General features: G+C 42.4%; 1 protein-coding gene across 2 annotated transcripts; it reads left to right on the plus strand.

Moving 5' to 3' along the window:
• Positions 1-1,313: 1,313 nt before the first annotated feature.
• On the plus strand, positions 1,314-21,546 carry si:ch211-261d7.6 (zinc finger protein 850). 2 transcript variants are annotated; one of them, XM_060921297.1, is made up of 2 exons: positions 1,314-1,715; positions 15,795-21,546. In XM_060921297.1, the coding sequence occupies exons 1-2, from the start codon at positions 1,364-1,366 to the stop codon at positions 20,093-20,095; spliced, it is 4,653 nt and encodes a 1,550-aa protein (XP_060777280.1). In that variant the 5' UTR covers positions 1,314-1,363; the 3' UTR covers positions 20,096-21,546. The 2 variants fall into 2 exon arrangements, with proteins under 2 accessions (XP_060777280.1, XP_060777281.1); XM_060921298.1 differs by having other exon boundaries at positions 1,314-1,616.
• Positions 21,547-22,736: the final 1,190 nt, after the last annotated feature.

Genomic DNA, 22,736 nt, shown 5'->3' on the forward strand with positions numbered 1-22,736 from the left:
CAGTACTTCACCACTACTACCTCTGCCATCTCTCATCGATGCAATTATTATGTGCAATAATATAGGCCTTAAACTATTTTATGCATACTTATATATATATATATATATATATATATATATATATATATATGTGTGTGTGTATATATACAGAGTCTACCAGTAATGTGCAATTTTTCCGAGCCTCTCAATAAGGCAACTTTTTTTTTCTATACTTTTTCATGGTAGATGATGCAAATAGCCCTCTGTATTTAATCCTTCATTTGTCTAATTTTTATTTCAGTTTTATTTGTTATCTGTTTGACTTTTTCTTGCTACTGTAACACGTGAATTTCCCCGATGTGGGATGAATAAAGTGAATCTAATCTAATCTAATCTAATCTAATCTAATCTAATCTAATCATAAAAATGGTACCTACTACCATCTGGCAAGGCTTGCTGAAATACAGATGCAAGTGGGGAGTCAAACTCTTGCCAGAGGACTAGTAACCCTAGCTGTATAGTAGGCGAGAGGTGAAGGGCTATAGAAGCAGAGATCGGTGCTGCCCAATGTGCCTTAGTTAGTTCTGGGACAGGAGACTGCCTGGGAAGACGAGGTCCTGGCACGGGAAGGACTTTGATTTTTGTGTACAGTTTATAACTTTCTTTTGAACCGACTCACTAAAGTCAGAAAGAGTAGCCCAAACCAGGGATGCATATTCAAGAAATTAGTTTTGTTTCACATTTGATTTTGTTCTTGCTGAACCTGCAGCAGAAGACTTTTTTGGATACATATGTTTGTCATAGGTAGTGGTTAGCACTGTTGCCTTACAGCAAGAAGGTTCTGGGTTCGACCCCAGCGGCTGGTGAGGGCCTTTCTGTGTGGAGTTTGCATGTTCTCCCCGTGTCTGCGTGGGTGATCGGTGGTTCTAAATTGACCATGACTGTGAGTGGTTGTTTGTGTCAGCCCTGCGATAACCTGGCGACTTGTCCAGGGTGTACCCCGCCTCTCGCCCATAGTCAGCTGGGATAGGCTCCAGCTTGCCTACAACCCTGTAGAACAGGATAAGAGGCTACAGATAATGGATGGATGTTTGTCAATGACAAACATCCATCCATGATCTGTATTATCTGACAGATAATTATCTGACAAATTGTCATGCTCTCAAAAAAAAAAAAAAATCTAAAGACCAATCTCGCTGGCGCCCTCTATTGCATTGAACTGAACGAGTTCAATCCTGGTGCAAATTGGACGGAATAGCGGTGGAGAAAGCAGTCCGGGCTGTCTGCCGTCGTGCTCCTCCTCCCGGTTGTGATAATAGGCTCCTTTCCCGCGAAATGCGCGACGTGCTTCCGTGAGACAGAGCGCGAGCGCTCCCTGACCAACATGGCTGCTGTTTACTCGAAGAAACAAACCAAGCGGCGAATAAACCTCGAGAAAGTGTCGTCGGAAAATGAAAAAGACTCCTGTGTGGAAGAAAGCGCAGACTCTCTGAGCTGCGAGAAAGACTCGAGTGCAGAAAGCAGCAGCAGTGCGGGACGCGCTTTAAGCGCCAGGAGTCCGGAACCGGAGGCCCGAGAGCACGCGCAGGCTGCGGCTCCTCTTCAGATACGGATAAAAGAAGAGCCGCTGGAGGAAAGTGAGTACCTGACTGTTCATGTGGACGAGGAAAACTGGGAAGAGCAGGCCGGCAGAGGGGCGCATTTCTCGGGCAGCGATGAACGCACTGAGGCTGAGAGTAAGTGGCTGCTCTTCTCACCGAGTCCCAACAACAATGCAGCCGGAGGGCCACCGGAACACCGCGCGCGCTCCTCTCTGACCTGCTCTGGGCACCAAACCCATTTCTCTAATCCGCTCATTCCTGACACCATCTCCACTCAATACACTGATCCGACACACTACAGGGCTTAAATAATGTAACACAGGCATTTTGGTGTTATTTATTTATTAAAAGAATTGGGATATGAACACAAAGTCAAGGCGCGGCAGTGAGATGTGTTCACGTTTCATGGCGAATATCTGGCATTTAACTCAAATGTATTGGTCACGTGGGTTATGTGACCTCTCTGGATGTACCGCAGTGCAATATGGGAAGTGTAGTTTTATGTACTGTATGTGGTGGGGGGGTGACTCGAAGCTTTGTAGTCTGGGGAGGAATCAAGCCGTACTTACCCCTTTTCCACCAAAGCAGTTCCAGGGCTGGTTCGGGGCCAGTGCTTAGTTTGGAACCGGGTTTTCTGTTTCCACTGACAAAGAACTGGCTCTGGGGCCAGAAAAACCGGTTCCAGGCTAGCACCAACTCTCTGCTGGGCCAGAGGAAAGAACCGCTTATGTCAGCGGGGGGCGGAGTTGTTAAGACCGACAACAATAGCAAGACCGCGAAAGGTCGCCTTTTTTAAATAAGCGACGAGAAGCAGCAGCTGTACAAACGCGAAGTCATCCATTATTATTATTGTTGTTGCTGCTGCTGTTGCTTCTTCCGTGTTGCTTTTGCTTCGATATTCACGCCAAGGTTTATGCAAACGTAGCGACGTAACTGACTTATACAGTGACGTAATGATGTGGCTCCCCTTAGCACCGTGAGCTATGGAAAAGCAAACTGGTTCTCAGCTGGCTCACAGGTTGAACAAGTTGTGAACCAGCACTGGCCCCAAACCAGCCCTGGAACTGATTTGGTGGAAAAGGGGTAAGAAAAAGAACTGGCTCTGGGGCCAGAAAAACCGGTTCCAGGCTAGCACCAACTCTTTGCTGGGCCAGAGGAAAGAACTGCTTACGTCAGCGGGGGGCGGAGTTGTTAAGACTGACAACAATAGCAAGACCGCGAAAGGTCGCCATTTTTAAATAAGCGACGAGAAGCAGCAGCTGTACAAACGCGAAGTCATCCATTATTATTGTTGTTGCTGCTGCTGTTGCTTCTTCCGTGTTGCTTTTGCTTCGATATTCGCGCAAAGGTTTATGCAAACGTAGCGACGTAACTGACTTATACAGTGACGTAATGATGTGGCTCCCCTTAGCACCGTGAGCTATGGAAAAGCAAACTGGTTCTCAGCTGGCTCACAGGTTGAACAAGTTGTGAACCAGCACTGGCCCCAAACCAGCCCTGGAACTGATTTGGTGGAAAAGGGGTAAGAAAAAGAACTGGCTCTGGGGCCAGAAAAACCGGTTCCAGGCTAGCACCAACTCTTTGCTGGGCCAGAGGAAAGAACTGCTTACGTCAGCGGGGGGCGGAGTTGTTAAGACTGACAACAATAGCAAGACCGCGAAAGGTCGCCATTTTTAAATAAGCGACGAGAAGCAGCAGCTGTACAAACGCGAAGTCATCCATTATTATTGTTGTTGCTGCTGCTGTTGCTTCTTCCGTGTTGCTTTTGCTTCGATATTCGCGCAAAGGTTTATGCAAACGTAGCGACATAATTGACGTATACAGTGACGTAATGATGTGGCTCCCCTTAGCACCGTGAGCTATGGAAAAGCAAACTGGTTCTCAGCTGGCTCACAGGTTGAACGAGTTGTGAACCAGCACTGGCCCCAAACCAGCCCTGGAACTGATTTGGTGGAAAAGGGGTAAGAAAAAGAACTGGCTCTGGGGCCAGAAAAACCGGTTCCAGGCTAGCACCAACTCTTTGCTGGGCCAGAGGAAAGAACTGCTTACGTCAGCGAGGGGCGGAGTTGTTAAGACTGACAACAATAGCAAGACCGCGAAAGGTCGCCATTTTTAAATAAGCGACGAGAAGCAGCAGCTGTACAAACGCGAAGTCATCCATTATTGTTGTTGCTGCTGCTGTTGCTTCTTCCGTGTTGTTTTTGCTTCGATATTCGCGCCAAGGTTTATGCAAACGTAGCGACGTAACTGACGTATACAGTGACGTAATGATGTGGCTCCCCTTAGCACCGTGAGCTATGGAAAAGCAAACTGGTTCTCAGCTGGCTCACAGGTTGAACGAGTTGTGAACCAGCACTGGCCCCAAACCAGCCCTGGAACTGATTTGGTGGAAAAGGGGTAAGAAAAAGAACTGGCTCTGGGGCCAGAAAAACCGGTTCCAGGCTAGCACCAACTCTTTGCTGGGCCAGAGGAAAGAGTTGTTAAGACTGACAACAATAGCAAGACCGCGAAAGGTCGCCATTTTTAAGCGACGAGAAGCAGCAGCTGTACAAACGCAAAGTCATCCATTATTATTGTTGTTGTTGTTGCTGCTTCTTCTCCGTGTTGTTGTTGCTTCGATGTTCGCGCCAAGGTTTATGCAAATGCTGCGACGTAACTGACGTATACAGCGACGTAATGACGTGGCTCCCCTTAGCACCCCGAGCTATGGAAAAGCAAACTGGTTCTCAGCTGGCTCGCAAGTTGAACGAGTTGTGAACCAGCACTGGCCCCAAACCAGCCCTGGAACTGATTTGGTGGAAAAGGGGTACTTGCGAGCCAGCTGAGAACCAGTTTGCTTTTCCATAGCTCGGGGTGCTAAGGGGAGCCACGTCATTACGTCACTGTATACATCAGTTACGTCGCTGCGTTTGCATAAACCTTGGCGCGAACATCGAAGCAACAACACGAAGAAGAAGAAGCAGCAGCAACAACAACAATGATAATGGATGACTGCTGCTTTACTGCATCCATGATATCTCGTCGCTTATTTAAAAATGGCGACCTCTCGCGGTCTTGCTATTGTTGTTGGTCTTAACAACTCTGCCCCCCTGCTGATGTAAGCAGTTCTTTCCTCTGGCCCAGCAAAGAGCTGTTGCTAGCCTGGAACCGGTTTTTCTGGCCCCAGAGCCAGTTCTTTGTCAGTGGAAACAGAAAACCTGGTTCCAAACTAAGCACTGGCCCCGAACCAGCCCTGGAACTGATTTGGTGGAAAAGGGGCAACTGTTGGGCCCTTGGGTACGGCCCTGATTCCTGTTGGCTTAAAGTGCTTAGTCTGGACCAGTTTCGTGTAATTTATTTATTTTTTTTATATGAAAGTATAAATAAAAAAAGAAAGCACACCTTTATTCATCACACACTTGTGAAATTTCCTCTCTGCATTTAACCCATCTGAAGCAGTGAACACACACATCCACACACAATGTGCACATACCCAGAACAGTAGGCAGCCATGCTATATAGATGAAAGTCTTCCGGATTTATCCGGATATTTGACAAAACTCTTGAAAATCTCTGGTTTCCCGAATGGTGAAATTTATTTTTTGGATTTTTCATGTTCCTAGACTTCGTATTGTCCTTGCATGGGCGCAGTCCTTAAATAGCCTAAACGTAGTTCATTGATTTAAAGACAGGTGTTCTTTGTTAACGGCGCGCGTGCCTTCAGGTGCACGTGCTAAGGCACGCAGGACTGACACCGTTCTGCGCAAGTGCAACACAATCGCACTAGAAAGCATGTTCAAGCTGCCAGTGTAGCTGCAGTGTTTTTTTAGTTGCGAATCACGAGTATTTCCTCGTGTTAATAATTCGCCATGTCAAAACAAGCAAAACTTTCCTCCTCCTTTCGACGTGAAGAGAGGTAAGCAATTTATTATATATTTTTTCCATGAAAGTTGCATTTTGTGGCTTCGAAGCTAAGTTTTAGTGCTGTTTCTAGAACACAGCATCAAGAAAACGTGGAAGAAACAGCAATAATGGAAGAGCTGGTTTTTAAGCTGCCTAAAACTAGCAATGGTAATTTATTTTTTGTTACATAATGTACTCAGGCTGCCAGTCAGTGTGTGACATACACACACACACGCCCTACGCCCCTGATTTACATGAGAAATTTAGTATTCACTGGTGTGTTTAAATTTACAGACAATATGAACCAATGTGGCGGCACGGTGGTGTAGTGGTTAGCGCTGTCGCCTCACAGCAAGAAGGTCCGGGTTCGAGCCCTGTGGCTGACGAGGGCCTTTCTGTGCGGAGTTTGCATGTTCTCCCCGTGTCCGCATGGGTTTCCTCCGGGTGCTCCGGTTCCCCCACAGTCCAAAGACATGCAGGTTAGGTTAACTGGTGACTCTAAATTGACCGTAGGTGTGAATGTGAGTGTGAATGGTTGTCTGTGTCTATGTGTCAGTCCTGTGATGACCTGGCGACTTGTCCAGGGTGTACCCCGCCTCTCGCCCATAGTCAGCTGGGATAGACTCCAGCTTGTCTGCGACCCTGTAGAACAGGATAAAGCGGTTAGAGATGATATGATGTAAACAATTGGCTTCAACTTGCATAAATCTGAATTGGAAATTTTTAGTTCACTTTAGCTTATGCAAACGCACAACTCTACTAAAAGATGGATAAACGAGGCTCAGTGTCCCCAACATTGAAACCTGAAAGCTTTAGAAACTCTAACAGACCTTTACTTTTTAACAGTACTCTTTTGAGATTTTGCTGAGTTTACCTTCGTCTGATTTTTTTCAAAATAATTAACTGTGTAGGCAGGAAAATCACCACGTTTTCTAAATGCACTCCTGAAAATTACTCATTCACTAGGGGAATTAAATGTGATATTTTTGACATGTTAATCATTAATGTACATGAAAGAAAAAGGCTTAAAAGTTATAACTTGTTTTAGTGAAAATAAGTACTAAAATGCACTAGAATGCAGGGTTTTGCGTGTTATGTTATTAAAATTTTTTCAGGGGACATTGCCCCCCATCTTAGTTTGACTTTCAAAAGTTCAAGATTTTTTTTTCTTTGCTCCACTTTCATCTCTACATGCTAACAGTACCTGGGGAGCAGTTGGGAGTTAGGTGCCTCGCTCAAGGGCACCTCAGCCCAAGGCCGTCCCATATTAACCTAACTGCATGTCTTTGGACTCTGGGGGGAAACCGGAGCACCCGGAGGAAACCCACGCAGACAACATGCAAACTCCGCGCAGAAAGGCCCTCGCCGGCCGCTGGGTTCGAACCCAGAACCTTCTTGCTGTGAGGCAACTGTGCTAACCACTACACCACCGTGCCACCCAGAGTATGTCCCTTTACACACTCATCCAGAAGGGTAATTTTGCACAAGGTCATCTGTCTACAGCAGAAAAAAATAAATAATAAAGCGCGTCTGGAAAAATCCCAAGGGAGTCTGGAGCCAGATTCGTGACGTCACCTGCGGAAGCACCAGCAGGCTACGCGAGCTTTGCACGGTTTCAGTGCACAGCCTGTGTAGACTAAGCGCTCCCATTTCTCTCTCATTGTCCAGTCTTTTGGGAAACGACGAGTACTAATCCCATCAAGATTGGTGTCGCTACACCCTCATACGATACATCTGTTAACCATTTTAATAATTACGCGATAATGTTGAAGAAATTTGCAGAAAACAATCAGGTCGTTTTCTCATAGGATTCAGAGGGAGGCGTCCCACAGATGACGTCACGAAAATCAGTGTTTGCCGGGAAATTCAAATGCCAAGTTTTTTCAGAGGCGGACCAATTCGCCTCAAATGGCTCGGATTTCAACTGAATTTTTCTGGTGTTGTGCAAGGTAAAAAAATTGCAGAGAATGCGGAATGTTATAGATATTTGACCAAAGTTTAATATAAAATAGGAGAATTACATTGATCTTGCTCCTGAATTTACCCGTGATATGCACTTTAACCTACCTACATCGACCCCATATAGGTAGGGAAAGTAATCTCATCGCCCCCTACTGGATGCGTTCCAACCTCTATGGCAAAATGAATATCTTTTCAAAAAAATTACATTTCGGGTTACACTTCAAAGTTAAGACAATGGCTTCATATGTTGTGCATGTCGGGCAGCTCTATCGATCCTGGTGATCATACTTTATTTTTTCCACCGATTTGAATTGTTTTGAATGTTTTTTTTTAATAAGCTGATCAAAGACTACACGGACCCGACGTCGTGTATGTGACGTCACCGCAAGTCTAGCGCCTTTCCAAATCTGTAGCAGGTAGTGGCCGGCGAGTAGCCTACATCAACATGCCGATTTGTATAGCGTGGTTGGCGGAGTATTTCTGTACCAATAAGAAATGCATCCCTCGTGGGGATAACCATTACAGATCAGGGCATGTAGTCAACTGCTGGTGGTTGCAGTCTGGCGCAAAACATGGTATGATCAAAATACACAGATCTTCCCGGTCGTGGGATAGCTAAGCCTACTGCTGACGTAATATGAGCGACTCTGACTAGACAGTTTGGTTGTAGTCCGTTTCTGACAGGTTAGGCGCAATTTCGATCTTTTAAAAGACAGCGAAATTTCACCTGATACTTTCACAGTTAGTAGATAATCCCAACATATACAACATATTTTTTGGGGTTGTATAAGTTCCACGTCATAACTTCGTGGGATTTAAAAAAAAAATCATGTCTATGGGATTTTTAATAGTATGGCTCTCGGCTTAGGAACGCTACCACTAGGATCGCTGTGTTTCACTTTCCCTTCCTATAGACCCTTTTCACTCACGTGACCTTCGTAAACGCGACCGCCATTTTGGACATGAAGAAATAACGGTTTATGGCACAGACCCTTTCGGTTCTCGCTCATCTAGCTGCTACAATGACTGCTTAGACTGCAACAATAATACCTAACACACATTTAAGTATCCGTCGTAAAGACGTGAAACTCGTCGAGTGACGAGTGTGTTCATTGATAAGCTAACACAATCTAAAAGTAGACATACCATCACACTGCCCTGGCGCTGTGTACAGTTTACCTTCTATGGTTTGTGCACTCACTATTTGCCATTACTTTCTCCAACCCAGTGTTCGAACTATGCCGATATTTTCGGGGGGTTCCTTGGGGGGGGTGCTTGCGCTTGTCTCAGAGCGCGGATCTCCAAACATATGAGAAGCCTATCTTATGCACATATCACGCGGACTCCACACACACATCGTGTCTGAAGTCATAACTCATCAGGGGAAATCGTGTCCGCATTGGCATGTTCAAAAAACAACCTCGCGTCAACAATGATACCACACGCAAGAAAAAAAAAAACAGTCAGGCTACTCAACACATCTGATCCACAGCAGCACCAAAGCATCACTGGAAATCATGTCAACAACCAATCTTCCATTTCAACACGTGTCAACAAACAAATGGCACCACAAACATGAACGAATCGGTCAGGCTACCGATTCCAAACCCACAGCAGACGAATAATTAAATGCATCTTATCTTAAAGCAGAATTGACCACAAAGGAAGTCTGTTGGCACACTTCCTTTCTACTAGTTTGTGTCCCCAACCTGGCAGCAGCAGTCGTTGTTATATCGGTTTATTTTATCTTTGATGTAAACACAACACTTCGGATATGCAAATGCTTCCCGTTACACACGATTGCTATGTCAATAAACATTATTTTGCCAATATTTTAGAGACCATCCATCTTCTCCGTCAGTCAGCATCTGTCGGGATCCGATAAAATGATAAATCTTGCCTTGTGTGTTGATGGTTACTACATCCAGGTGCACAACAATATAATGGCATGATGGAAGTCTTGCTGAAAGTAAAAACTTTCTTTGATGGCTATATTCCTTTTGATGCTTCGCCGTCGTTCCTCGTTGTTGGCTGTGGTAGACTACTGTAAGTACATGTCCAAAATGGCGGCCGCGTTTGTCGTGACGTCACGTGAAAAGGGTCCATAGAACAGGGGTGGGCAATTATTTTTTCCATGGCGCCACATGAGAAACAGAAACTTTTGTGGAGGGCCGGACCAAAAGGCTGAACTAAATTCTGCATAATATTAATTGTATTTCTTTATATAAAGCAGTAAATAACATTGTTTTTACAAGCTGCTAAGACTGGTAAGAGTATGGAAAAAAGGAGGTTGCCTTACAAAAAAAGTCATTTATTCAATCAAATTTCCTAAAACAATGGTTAACAAAATGTGAACGTTTGTACCTTTTTTTTTTTTTCAGTCACATTCACCCCAAAATACAATAAAGACATTACAATATTGTCTTTCTACTCCACATATCAAGCAAGATACATCATATTATAATAATGATGCCGTGTCGATTCGGTGTAGGTATCAGAGCTACAGATCGGCTCGGGCTCCGGCGCCTGCTGGTGACGTCACACTATGTGATTGGCTGGACTGTTTGAAGGATGACATACAAGTTCGTGGTTGGTCTGGACAAATTACGGAAGTAGTTATCGCGGGATTAGGTTTCGTGGGATTTCATGTCATGTTCATGTCGCGTGTGTTGCGTTTTTGTTGAACACAACTTCAAAATAAAAGCCATGCACATTCAGTCCATGCATGAGGTAAAATTAGAAAATATGTTTTTGTAATTTCTAATTAAACTTGCGTGGGCTGGTTAGAATGAACCAAAGGGCCGGATGCGGCCCGCGGGCCGTAAAATGCCCAGGTCTGCTATAGAAGCCTATACTTTGTCTGTCTCTCTCTCTCTCACACACACACACACACGCGCGCACACACAGGGCGAAGGGAGGGGGGCATTAGGCCACTTTTTATATCTCACACACACACATGGTATAAAGAATGTAACTTTTTTAACAGTGTAAAAAAACAAACAGAGGCATAATTACAAATTACCTGACATCAAATGCAATAATAAAAGTGCAACAGTTTTCCAACAAGCCAACATTTTTTTTTTAACAGTAGAGACTATTCCACATAGGTGTGAGGCAGTAATAATCCAGCATTCAGTTTCTGTTTCATCTCATCTCATTATCTGTAGCTGCTTTATCCTGTTCTACAGGGTCGCAGGCAAGCTGGAGCCTATCCCAGCTGACTACGGGCGAAAGGCGGGGTACACCCTGGACAAGTCGCCAGGTCATCACAGGGCTGACACATAGGCCAAGTTTACATTAGACCGTATCTGTCTCGTTTTCTTCGCGGATGCACTGTCCGTTTACATTAAACCGCCTGGAAACGCCGGGAAACGGGAATCCGCCAGGGTCCACGTATTCAATCCAGATCGTGTCAGCTCCGGTGCTGTGTAAACATTGAGATACGCAGATACGCTGTGCTGAGCTCTAGCTGGCGTCGTCATTGGACAACGTCACTGTGACATCCACCTTCCTGATTCGCTGGCGTTGGTCATGTGACGCGACTGCTGAAAAAACGGCGCGGACTTCCGCCTTGTATCACCTTTCATTAAAGAGTATAAAGGTATGAAAATACTGATGCAAATACTGCCCATTGTGTAGTTATGATTGTCTTTAGGCTTGCCATCCTTCCACTTGCAAGTGGTAAGTGATATGCGCTGGGATCACACACACAGCGGCTCAGTCCCAAATCACAGCTTGTGCACTTCACTTGCGTGCTCTGTGAGCTGCGCAAGGCCGGAGTGCACACCCTCCAGAGGGCACTCGCTGTTCAGGGCGGAGTGATTTGGAGCGCAGGATGCCTGCGGAGCCGAGTGTATCCGTGTATTGGTGTTGCTGTGTGCACGCAAATCGTGTATTGGTGTTGCTGTGTGCACACTAATCGTTTTAAAAACGTTAATCTGATGATCCGCTGATACGGTCTAATGTAAACATGGGCATAGACACAGACAACCATTCACACCTACGGTCAATTTAGAGTCATCAGTTAACCTAACCTGCATGTCTTTGGACTGTGGGGGAAACCGGAGCACCCAGAGGAAACCCACGCGGACACGGGGAGAACATGCAAACTCCGCACAGAAAGGCCCTCGCCGGCCACGGGGCTCGAACCCGGACCTTCTTGCTGTGAGGCGACAGCACTAACCACTACACCACCGTGCCGCCCTGTTTCTGTTTCATTTTAAGGAATAACTGTGTTCAGTTATTACACATTCTGACTGGCTCCTGAGTTTTGTTTTTTTTTTTAAGTAAAATTGTGACCATCCTTCACATAGCTCCCTTGCTACGTATAAAGCATCATCTGAGCGCCTTTAACACTGAACGTTTTAAGGATAGTTTTTTAATAGGTTAATATTTAAATATAATAGATGACTTGCAACAATGTGATCAAAATGTGCTACATAATGAGCATCCGCCGTGATGGTGGATATGCAAAGCAACTAGGACAGCAGCCGCTGAAAGCTGTCTGTAAACAATGCTGAATTTTCTCAGTATTACCACGATTTGAACAATCGAGAGAAGATTCGATACAAAGAGAAGATGGATATGTGTGGTTTTGACTCACATATTATTTAAAAAAGTCAGACTTTTCTGAAGATAAGATGCCTCTACCGACCATTAAGTACCCAGATATCGTGTTCTATCTGGTTTGGCTGCCAAAGAATTAAGTCTGACCTTGGACGAAACATAACCCGTTTTCTGAGTGGGTGCCCAGTCTGGATTGTTTCTATCATATAATTTTGCTGGTGCTCCTAGAAGCGAAATGGTCATACACGTGTTAAAATTATACCAACGACCGAGTGAACCATGACAAGAGATTGCTCATTTTATAGTAAAATTCTAGCAACACAGAATTCTTCCATGATATTATCGAGAAAGCTTTTGAATCTCACCTGAGATGAAATGATTACTGCAAACACAAGCTGTTTTGGTTTGAGCCTCTGTTAGATCAGCCCTGCTGATGTTCAGCCGTGCTCGTCTCCTCTCCGTACTAAGCCTCAGAGTTTCCTCGCCCTCTTTCCGAATCACGGACGGAATTCGAAAAAACCGAAACGTGCCACGGTCACAAGTACTGTTGTGACCACAAGCATTTACAGCACAAAGATATGACATGGCTAAAAGAACACTTAAAGCAGTGGAAAAAACAAAGAGAGTTGCACACCCGTGACTGTTTTGTATGAAATGTCACTTGACTCCGCATTTGTATCTCCACCAACATGGCCGACATCCAGGTTTCTGTTTTGCTTTGTCACTTGCACGTCAAGGATTTAGCTATATAATTTAGATTTTGTAGTATTTTTCATAACTGTAATTATTGCGCATTATCTGTCTCAATTTCTAACATCTGATTATATATATTTTTTTAATCTGATGAAATTAGTTAGTTAGTTAGTTAGTTAGTTAGTTAGTTAGTTAGTTGTAATCTGCAGTAATGTCTGACATGCTGCTGATAAATTCCATGCATTTTCAGTGTAGTGAGGCTGAACACCCCACAGAGCCTAATGCCCCTCTATGCCCTAATTGGATAGGTTTGTTTCTCAGCAAGCTGATCATAGTATAACAAAGTGCATATTGTAAGAAATATACAACGTAGAGCGAAAAGGTGGAAATTAAAACTTGCGGCATTACGGAGGTATATCATATGGGATGGGGAAAAAGTAGCAAAACTAATTGATTTTCAGCAAATCATGAATTAAATGCAACTCTTTTGAAATATTTTGTTTCATCTAAAGATGTTTTGGAAGCATTTTTGCTTTGTACCATAGCGTGGTTGAATAATCTGATTGGTCAGAAGATGTATGTTGCTTTCCCAGCCGTGCGATTATTCTTGGGTTTCACGTGATGTCACATCCGTCTCATTAGTTATTCAAAACTTTAGCTGGTGGTCTACCAAAGCTCAGTTGACAAAGCGTTTGTATGAGGAAGGTGCATTGCTTGCATGAAAAATGCCTTACGCTTGTGTTTTAGGTTGTTCGAATTGATCAAACTGGTAAGTTTCTTCAGGGTTCCCCATGACCTAATAAAAAAAGGGTGAAAACACAGGATTTTCACCAAAAGACGTTGAGAAAGGTGGCTTTTGAACCTCTCACTGAAATTGAAGGGAGCCGAGTCGAAGCATGTTTGAGTTTGCAGTGATCATGAAAGGTTTGTATATCCCTCTCAGCTATGTCCTAAGTGTTTTCCAAGTACTTTTCTTGCTACGTGTCGTTATTTTACAGTACTTTTTTTTTAGTTGCAAAGAGCTAAAGTCCCCAGCTGTTTCTTTGTTTACTCCTCACTCCTCATAAAGTCCATATGCATGAAGGTCGTGACAAAATTCTTACCCTGCCATACAGTTACAACGCGCCGTGATCACTTCTCCGTCTTGTTTAACTAAGATCCAGGTCTTTAAAGGGGTTTCTGATGATCTTTGTGAATGATTTACCTGAGAGATAAGAGCCAACACAAATGAGAATCAAGCAAACTGTTGTTTGTTTACACTTCAACTTGCAGTGCTTCGTTGTAAAGGCACGAATGAAAAGCTTTAAAAAAAAATACTTACACGGGCAAAAACAATACAGGATTCATTCGGCAGCGACTTGATACCGAGGTCCTTTACCCAGCCACATACAAAAAGGTTGTAAGCCTCCATACTCTTCCATGCTTTCATCTGTTTTGTGGTGTAGAAGGACTTCTGCAACACCAGATAGTTTGAGATGTCAGGGAACTCGACTGAAGGATAGTTTTCGAGATCATATGACAAATCCTTCTTTCCCAGACTGTAGGGGTCGATTCTATTGCACATAGCAATCTTCTGAATATATCTAAAGTGAGCAGTGGCTTCTAGATTATGAGCATACTCTGATAAGTCATCGCTAGTTGTTTGCACTACAGCAGCCATTTTGGTTTGCTTGACCACCAGCTGTTTTACCAGAAGTGAAATCGCTAAGAAACGTCACGACTGAAACCCAAGAATATGAAAGTAGTCCTGGCTGGAACATGAACGATTAGTTAAAATGACACATCATGATATAGTTTGATGATAAATCCCGATACAAATGTATGACGATTTGAATAAATAAAGAAAAAAAAGAATCATGACTACTATCAGGCTGCGTAATCTGTTTTTCCTCTCTGTAATTGTATTGTTTGGACAGTAGAGCGTGCAATAATCTACAATAGCAGGAATGTACGTGACTTCACTGTAGGTGGAAGTAACACAGCCCTAATGCTATGAGAAAAAACAAACAGATCTGTTGGGAAAAAGATTTCTGCGATTGACATGAATTTAACAAGAAATCGGGAGTTCTCTTTTTACAGACTGCTGAAAGAAAAGAGAAGCAAATGGAGGTAGTAGAAATTTTCATGTGTTTATTAAGAAAAGGCTTATTTGTTATTAACTTTATTTTGAATAAAATGAAATTTTAGTTAATAGGGTATTATATTTTACTTCAGCCTTTACAGATGTGTGTAAATAATTATTGTTGGTTATTAAGAAATTTTTTTTTAATTTAACAAAAGGAAAATTTAAGTTGATAAAGAAATGAAAAATAATTGTTGCTTTTTTTGTAATAAAATTTGTTTAATTTTTTTTCGATATATCATGGGAAAATCAAATCGTGAATCGAGTCATGAATTGGTTGAATCATTACATGTCTAGTTAATGTGATCCTTCTAATGCGTTACTGGTGCTGCAGTATAGTAACAGCCCGTACACAGGAACTTGTATGACAGACGTATACAAGACGCATAATCTAACACTACTAATAAATGGATTTAAAGAGACATGTATAACAAAGTTAAAGGTATAATTGTTGATGTAGTGACTTATTTTATTTTATTTTCGCAGACATTTATTTAACATGTATTGTAAGTGCTTTTGTAACACTCAGTTTCCCAGCACGGGAAAATCTTCAGAAGAGTTTAGATTTCTTGAGAATATAACAAGCTGAGAGCAGTCTGAGAGAGAAAGAGGTATGCCAGGGAGGAAATGATTAATAGCTATAACATGGGTAAGTACAGGAACGAACTAGTCTCTCGGACGTTTCGCAAAATTAAATCTAAGTATAAAGCATTAATAAATTCAACATTGTAATTTGTGGTAAATCGCTGTGTTACAAGCAGAACAATACACTGTCTGCTGTGCATTAGTCCTTAAATCTTAAAGCTAATCATTTCTTTTTTGTGTGTGTTTAAAATTGCTGTTTGGTCTGTTGAGCTATTTGTATCTGCTGTACATCTGGTGTTTTTCCTTCCAGTAAACAAGGTGCTTCCTAATACTTTTAATGTTTTCTCTTTCTTCTGGAAACAGAACTCTTCCTGACGTGACATTTTTCCTTTTTTTGTTTTTAGGGGATTGGCCATTATGCTGTGAAGAAAAGAGTGAGGCTTTTGGGAACATCGTGGAGCATCGCCGGGAGCACACCCATGATGGCCCAATAGTCTGTCTGGACACTGACTCCCAGTGGGACAATCTGCTTGTTTCCACAGATGGAGGTCATCGAACCTTGTGCTGCGCATTGTGCGGTTGCAAATTTTCAAACTCAAGAGAGTTTTTTACTCACCAGCTTAAACACCGTAACGACATCATTAAACAGGAATCGATTTTGGAGACTGGTGAGGGTTTAGCAAAACAGAAAGTTTTTGAGTGTAAAGACTGTGGTAAGACGTACTCCTCAATAGGCCAATGCCTTAATCATCAGCGTTCACACAAACAGGCCTCAAAATCGGTTTTCCATCAATTGGCCCATTTAAAGAAAAAGTCCTTTCAGTGCCCCACCTGTGGGCGCTCTTATTCTCGAGCATCAGCCCTTGATGCACATCGCCGTTGCCATGAGGAGAAGCTGTTTAAGTCCAGAAACAGTGAAGGGGAGAAACACCCAGCTGATGAGGTTTCAGTTAAAACTGAAGACAGCGCTGACACAAGTTCTGAACAGTTAGACGAATCGCCGAAAAAACTTTTTGAGTGCTTGGACTGCGGAAAATCTTTTCGCACTATGTGCGGCCTTGGGACACACCAGAGATTCTCTGTTAACTGTTCAAGCACTACAGTTAAGGGGCGTGTCAAGCGTTCCTTTGACTGCACTGAATGTGGAAAGACTTTCGACCGTCCTTTGGCAATGGCATGTCATCAGCGTTGGCATAAAAGACGAGAGCAGTTCCAGGGTAACGAGCAGCCACTTCAGTGTAAGGAATGTGGCAAGGTTTTTATTTCATTAACATTCTACAATAAACACCAGCGGTTGGTTCACAGTAAAGAGATGCCAGCCAAGAGTTTCCTTCATCAAGTCTTTCAGCTCCAGAAGAAGGCTTTCGAATGCCAAGAATGCGGTCGTCGATTTTCTCGTGCTTCTGCATTGCAGTCGCATCAGCTCTGTCACACTGATGTGTTTGGTGACATTATGGAAGGGAGTTCTGAAGTGTCTTCTGCTGAACAAGCAATTGTGTCATTCCAGAATAACCAAGACAAGGTTGCTCATTTTGGTGGTGCCACAGCATATTCACAAAACATCGTACAAACCAACGTTTTGGTAAAAGAGTTAAGGCATGATGGAACACTTGGCACAGAAGATCATAAACCAAAAGATGATTTCAAACCTATCATCATAGTAGATTCCAATGGTCAGAGATGTGACCATGGTTCCCAACAAAACCCTGATCTCGAGCTGGTGTGTGAATCAGACCAAGAGGAAAAAGACTTGAATTTAAACCCATGCAAAGAAACTGTGCTCTCTTCTCTGCCAGTAGATCCAGAAATTGATGTAAACATTGTCCAGGTAGACTGTGAGAATTTCATTGAGGAATCAGGAAACACCAAGATGGAACAAAGTCCTTCACAAGAGGCTGAGAAGCACGAATGCTCAGAGTGTAATCGGACATTTGATAAGGCCGGTTCCTTGCGCTGTCACATGTTATGGCACAGAGGAGCAATGGGGAAAAAGGCACGTTACCAGAGAAAAATTCACATCGTAAATCCCCGCAGGAAGGTTTCAATGAAATGTGAGATTTGTGGCCATGAAAGTTTCACAAAGGCTTCTCACCATGTCCATCTAGGAAAACACGAAGACAGAAAACCCTACAAGTCTGTTATGTATCAGCTTGCAAATCTGCAGAAAAACAGCTTCAAATGTGACGTATGTGGGATGCATTTTTCTCGCCTCTCTGCTCTGCAGTCTCATCAGCAGCATCATAATAAAGTGAAGAAACCATACGAATGCTTAAAGTGTGACAAAAGCTATTTAAACCGTCGTACTCTTTACAGCCATCAGAAAGTTTGCAGTGGTAAGGAGCCTCTTAACACCAGTTCTCACAGTGACAAAGACAGAAAGACCGAGCCGTTTAATCCAAGTAAGACACTTTTGGGTCCAAAAGTTCATCATTGTAAACAATGTGGGAAAGGATTCTGGTCTATGGGAGCCTTCTTTCATCATAAGCAGTATCATCCACAGTGTGCTGATGATAAGGCTAGCAGTTCAGGACGCAACCTTAAAACTAAAAATGGGCATGCAAAGCGAAAGAAACGAGGTCATAAGAGAGCCATGATAAGCAGTCAGAATAATAAACCACGCATGATGCCTGATCGTATCAAATCAAGATTGTTTAAGTGTGATGTTTGCGATAAGTCATATCGTGTTATAGGCTGCTTTCTTAAACATAAGCTTGTCCACCAAAACCAAGCTGCCCAACCTCCAGTAAAGTCATTTGACTATCAGGTTAAACAGTTGGAAAATAGCATGTATAGTTGTCCTAACTGTGGGAAAAACTTTTCTCGTGCTATGGCACTCCAGTTCCACATGAGAAGCCATGGCTATGAAACAGGCCTTCCAATTAAAAAAATAAAGTTGTCCAGCAAGTCTGATGGACCTCACTGCCCAACCTGCCATGTAGTTTTCGCTTGTGAGTCATCATTAGAAATTCATCAAAAACACTGCTTAAAAGCAAAAGGAGAACAGGTCGAAATGTGTCAAGAGGAAGAGCCGGATGATCTCAACGCATCCAAAGAAGATAAAACATTTCAGACACGGACACATGAAGATGTGAAAGACACATCTGAAAATGTACTCAAAGCGCCATCCTTGACGTCTGACTTGAAATATGAATGTGATGAGTGTGACAGAAGCTTTTCTGCTGTAGCTGCACTTAATTTTCATAAAAGAATTCACTGTAAAGCTCCCAGTTCCATGGAGTCACAGTCTGAACGTGCAGATGCGTCCCCCAGCAAACCTGAAGTGCTCACAGCCAGGTCTCCGTTTTATTGTACAGAATGTGGGAGAAAATTTTCTACAAATTCTGCCCTTGGTACACACCGGAGATGGCATAAAGACAAGAAATTGGCCAGATTTATATTAAAGGGCAGTAAAATGTCAAGGAAAAACCTGGAGAATGGTCCTTTTTTATGTAACTTGTGCGGGAAAGGATTTTTCTATCTGTGTGTTCTCCGTCGGCACCAGAAATATCATCCACCAATCGTGGCCCAACCTGACCCACAACTAAATCTTAAACTTACAGGACTCCTCAGTGGTAATTCTCCAAAGAGCAGCCTGGACTGCCCAGACTGTGATGTATCTTTCAGTAGTGGAGCTCTCTTAGCAGCCCACTTTGCCTCCCATCATGCCAAGCAACCTGAGATTGAACCTCAGCAACAGGTACGTGAGCACCCCCTTAGTGTACAAGTGTCCGATCAACCGATTACATCAGTTGCAAGTTCAGCCACAGGTAGAAACTTGACTGTTGTCGGAGACAAACCAAAGATAAAATACCACTGCCTTCACTGTAACAAGAAATTCATAAATGCAAGAGGTCTTCGTGCACACAAATGGCAGAAGCACAGGCGGCCCAAAGGACGACCACCAGCAAGCATGAACGGTGATGCAAAACCCTTTCCTTGCTCGTGGTGTGAGAAGTGCTATAGATCACAAAGAGCCCTACAGAACCATCAAAGGACCTGCAGTGTAAATTATAGTCGTTTCAAGCTTCCAATTCAACCAGAAGCAGTGGAGGAGCAGCCATTACAGCATAGGCCTTTAGAGTCCAGTACAAAATGCCTCTTCAAATGTCATAAATGTGGTAAAGCATTTCCTAGCGAGAAGCAATTGGATGCCCATAAAGAGACCGCTAAGACACGCCCTCACTGTTGTGCGCTATGCTGTCGTGGCTATTGGACTCAATCTCAGCTACAGCAGCATCTCATTTGGCATGATGAAGTACGGCGACGTCTCCCAACTGAACTCCGTTACAGGCTTAACAGCTCTGTAGTGTCGGGATCTCTAGCTAAACTCCACGTCTCAAGCACAAACCTGGTATCCCCAGCAAAACCCCCTTCAAGTGCTACAAACCTGCAGATTACAGAAGATTACAAATGTCACCAATGCAACAAAAGCTTTCTTTCCCCACATGGACTCAAGGAGCACCAGGCTCTCCACAAAAGTGAGGAGCCTTATCATTGCTCTCTTTGTCCAAAAACATTTGCCGAGATCAAAGATCTCATTGATCATCACCAGGAGTGTTTGGGTGACAAAGAATTCGGAGCTGCTCCTTTACCTGCTGCTTCTCGAGATACAGAGAGCCTGACGTGCATCGAGTGTGGGATTTCTTTCAATCAGGAAACAGACTTGCATCAGCATTACATTGATCATGCACGTGGAGAGTTCTGAAAGTTTTTGGGTTAATTAGCTTGATGTAATTGGGTTACAGATTTCCTTTACTCTGCTTTAAAAAATCACCACTGTAGTTCTAGTGTGTGCAAATGAATTGGCTCCAGTAGACTACCATTATCCATTTATATTATAGCCTGTTATGTGACATTTGCAGCACTTAAAACAGTAGGCCCTAGTTGTCTCACTGCTGAGAATTTTTCCACATGCTCAGTTTTCTCCATGGGAAGGAGCGTTAAAGGGAAAAATAGTTCTAATCAATCTTTGGTGATGATTTAATGATGGATTGGAAAGAAAAAGAAGCCTGTTATACAGAAGAAGCTTGTCTTGTAAATGTTGAAATGCTGTTACTTTAGTTATTCAGCAATATAACTCATTGTGATAAATAAAAAGTAGAGATATTATACATCCAAAGTCTAGTCTATGATTTTTTTTTTTTTAAAAAAAGCTTGTGGCATTTTAACTGAAACTAAGGTGCAACAGCAAGGTTTGGAATTAAAATATGGATTGTGCCCCGTTATTTAGATGTGAATGTTTATGTATAATTTTTTTGGTCACATACATGCACTGGTAGTCTTGTTGTCGACTATATAATTGATTGGCTTCACCAGCTTTTATGTTTTGATATTCCTCCACAAGATGAATCAGAATTAGCCTTGACTTGATTAGCTAAACTGGTGATTTTTTTTCCCCCCACTAACTTAAATGGTGATGATAAATTCATTTGAAGTGACCAGTTTGAAGTCAACCAATAAAACATTATGATGAAATGTTTTGACCCCTTTTGTATGTAATGGAAAATTTGGCAGGACTTTTGGGTAACATGTCTGAAGGACTCATGAATTTACCAGATGGACCATGTCTTTAGAGCAATCTCCTTTTTAATTTTAGTGTAGTGTTTCCCAGCTGTTGTAATTTAATTTACATTCGTGCTGTGCATAGTAGCTTATGCTCACCATTTTCCACGTGTGTTCCTACTCATGGACAATTATTTTCCAATAGCGTTTTTTTTTTTTTTTTTTAATTTCAGCTAAAATCTGACCATACATACCCAACTCATATGTGTACTGTGTTTACTGATTATGCCTTAAAGCCTGAACGTATTTGTTTAAAAATGCTTTTAAATTATTCCTTGCTTAATACTTTTTTATATATTAGTTTCTTGTTCAGTATATTTCATTTTCCCTGAGTAAGCATTAAAATGAATGTAGCTATGACTGCGATTCAGATACATCTTTTCTTAAACTGATTGATTACCTGTATATATTTAGACCTGTCCCCCCCATGATGTTGAATGACATTAGAACAGCCATCTCTTACAGAGACAAACATAATGTGCAAGTTGTCTTTGTTAGAAAGGAGTGCTTCTTGTTGTAATTATAATTGTGTAGTGTATTTAAACACATGAAATGATTCTACAAAGATGAGTGAATAAACTTGTGAAGATACCACTTGTTTTATGGTGCACACTTATGAAAACATAACACACTTATGAAAACATTGATTACCTGTGTATATATTGATGACTGGGTACAGAATGGTTTATATACTGTAAGGTTTTACTGAAATAGAATATGGAGAATGCAATTCAATTGAATGTGTAGTTTATTGATTTGTTTGTTTAATAAAATGGGAACACTCTCCCCCCCCAAATAATAAAAAAAACTTCTCCAGTAAAACCAAAAAGCAGCAGTTTGCTCATGGGGAAGGGTTCAAAGTCCACATGTGTTGGAGGTCAGTTCAGTAAGGAAAAGCAAAAAAAAAATGCTGCTCTGGAATCCGTTAAGAATGATTGATTAATAACAAGCAAATGGACATCAGATACACAAATGACGAGTGCTTTTTAACAGTAAAACACTTTAACCAAAATTATTGCAAAGATGCTGTGCAGCTACACTGTGACCAAAAGTATGTGCACACCTGAACATCACACCCATATGTGGATCTTCACCAAACTTATGCCACAAAATTGAAAGCACGCAATTGCCCAGGATGCTTTTGTATGCTGTTGCTTTAAGATTTCCCTTCGCCAGAATTAAGGGGCCCAAATGTGTTCAAGCATGACAATGCCCCTGTGCACAAAGCAAACTCCATAAAGACATGGTTTACCAAGGTTGGTATGGAAGAACTAAGTTGTCCTGCACAAAGCCCTGACCTCAACCCCACTGAATACCTTCAAAATTAATTGGAACCCCGAATGTGCGCCAAGCTCTTTTGCCCAACATCAGTACCCAACCTCATTAATGTTCTTGTGGCTGAATGGGCAGACATTCCCACAGCCACACTAAAATCTAGCAGAAAGATTTCCCAAGAGTCAAAGCTGTACTTTTGGCCATACAAATTCATTTCAAGATACTGCAATATGGTGAAAAAGTTCTCTGGGTTTTTTTTTTTGTAATTTAATTCAAAAAGGTAAATTTTCACATATTCTATATACATTACATGTAAAGTGAAATATTTCACTAATTTTCTCACGCATTAGTTAACAAACTGGAGATCCTCGGCACATCTTTGCTCCTCAAAGACTAGGCCGTTCCTCGATACCGATTTTGTACCAAATCATGATAGCAATCACCTGTTTCAAATCACATCATTATTTAATTGTTTTACCTCATTACTAGTCCTAAATTTCCCCATCATA

This window comes from Neoarius graeffei, chromosome 5, assembly GCF_027579695.1.
Source record: "Neoarius graeffei isolate fNeoGra1 chromosome 5, fNeoGra1.pri, whole genome shotgun sequence".
NCBI classification, from domain to species: Eukaryota; Metazoa; Chordata; class Actinopteri; order Siluriformes; family Ariidae; genus Neoarius; species Neoarius graeffei.

What these genes read in the sequence shown, in the direction of transcription:
- si:ch211-261d7.6 (XM_060921297.1), top strand. Translation starts at nt 1,364, where the DNA reads ATGGCTGCTGTTTACTCGAAGAAACAAACCAAGCGGCGAATAAACCTC. An exon ending in TGAACGCACTGAGGCTGAGA is followed by an intron (nt 1,716 to 15,794) that starts GTAAGTGGCTGC and finishes TTTTGTTTTTAG; the next exon opens with GGGATTGGCCATTATGCTGT.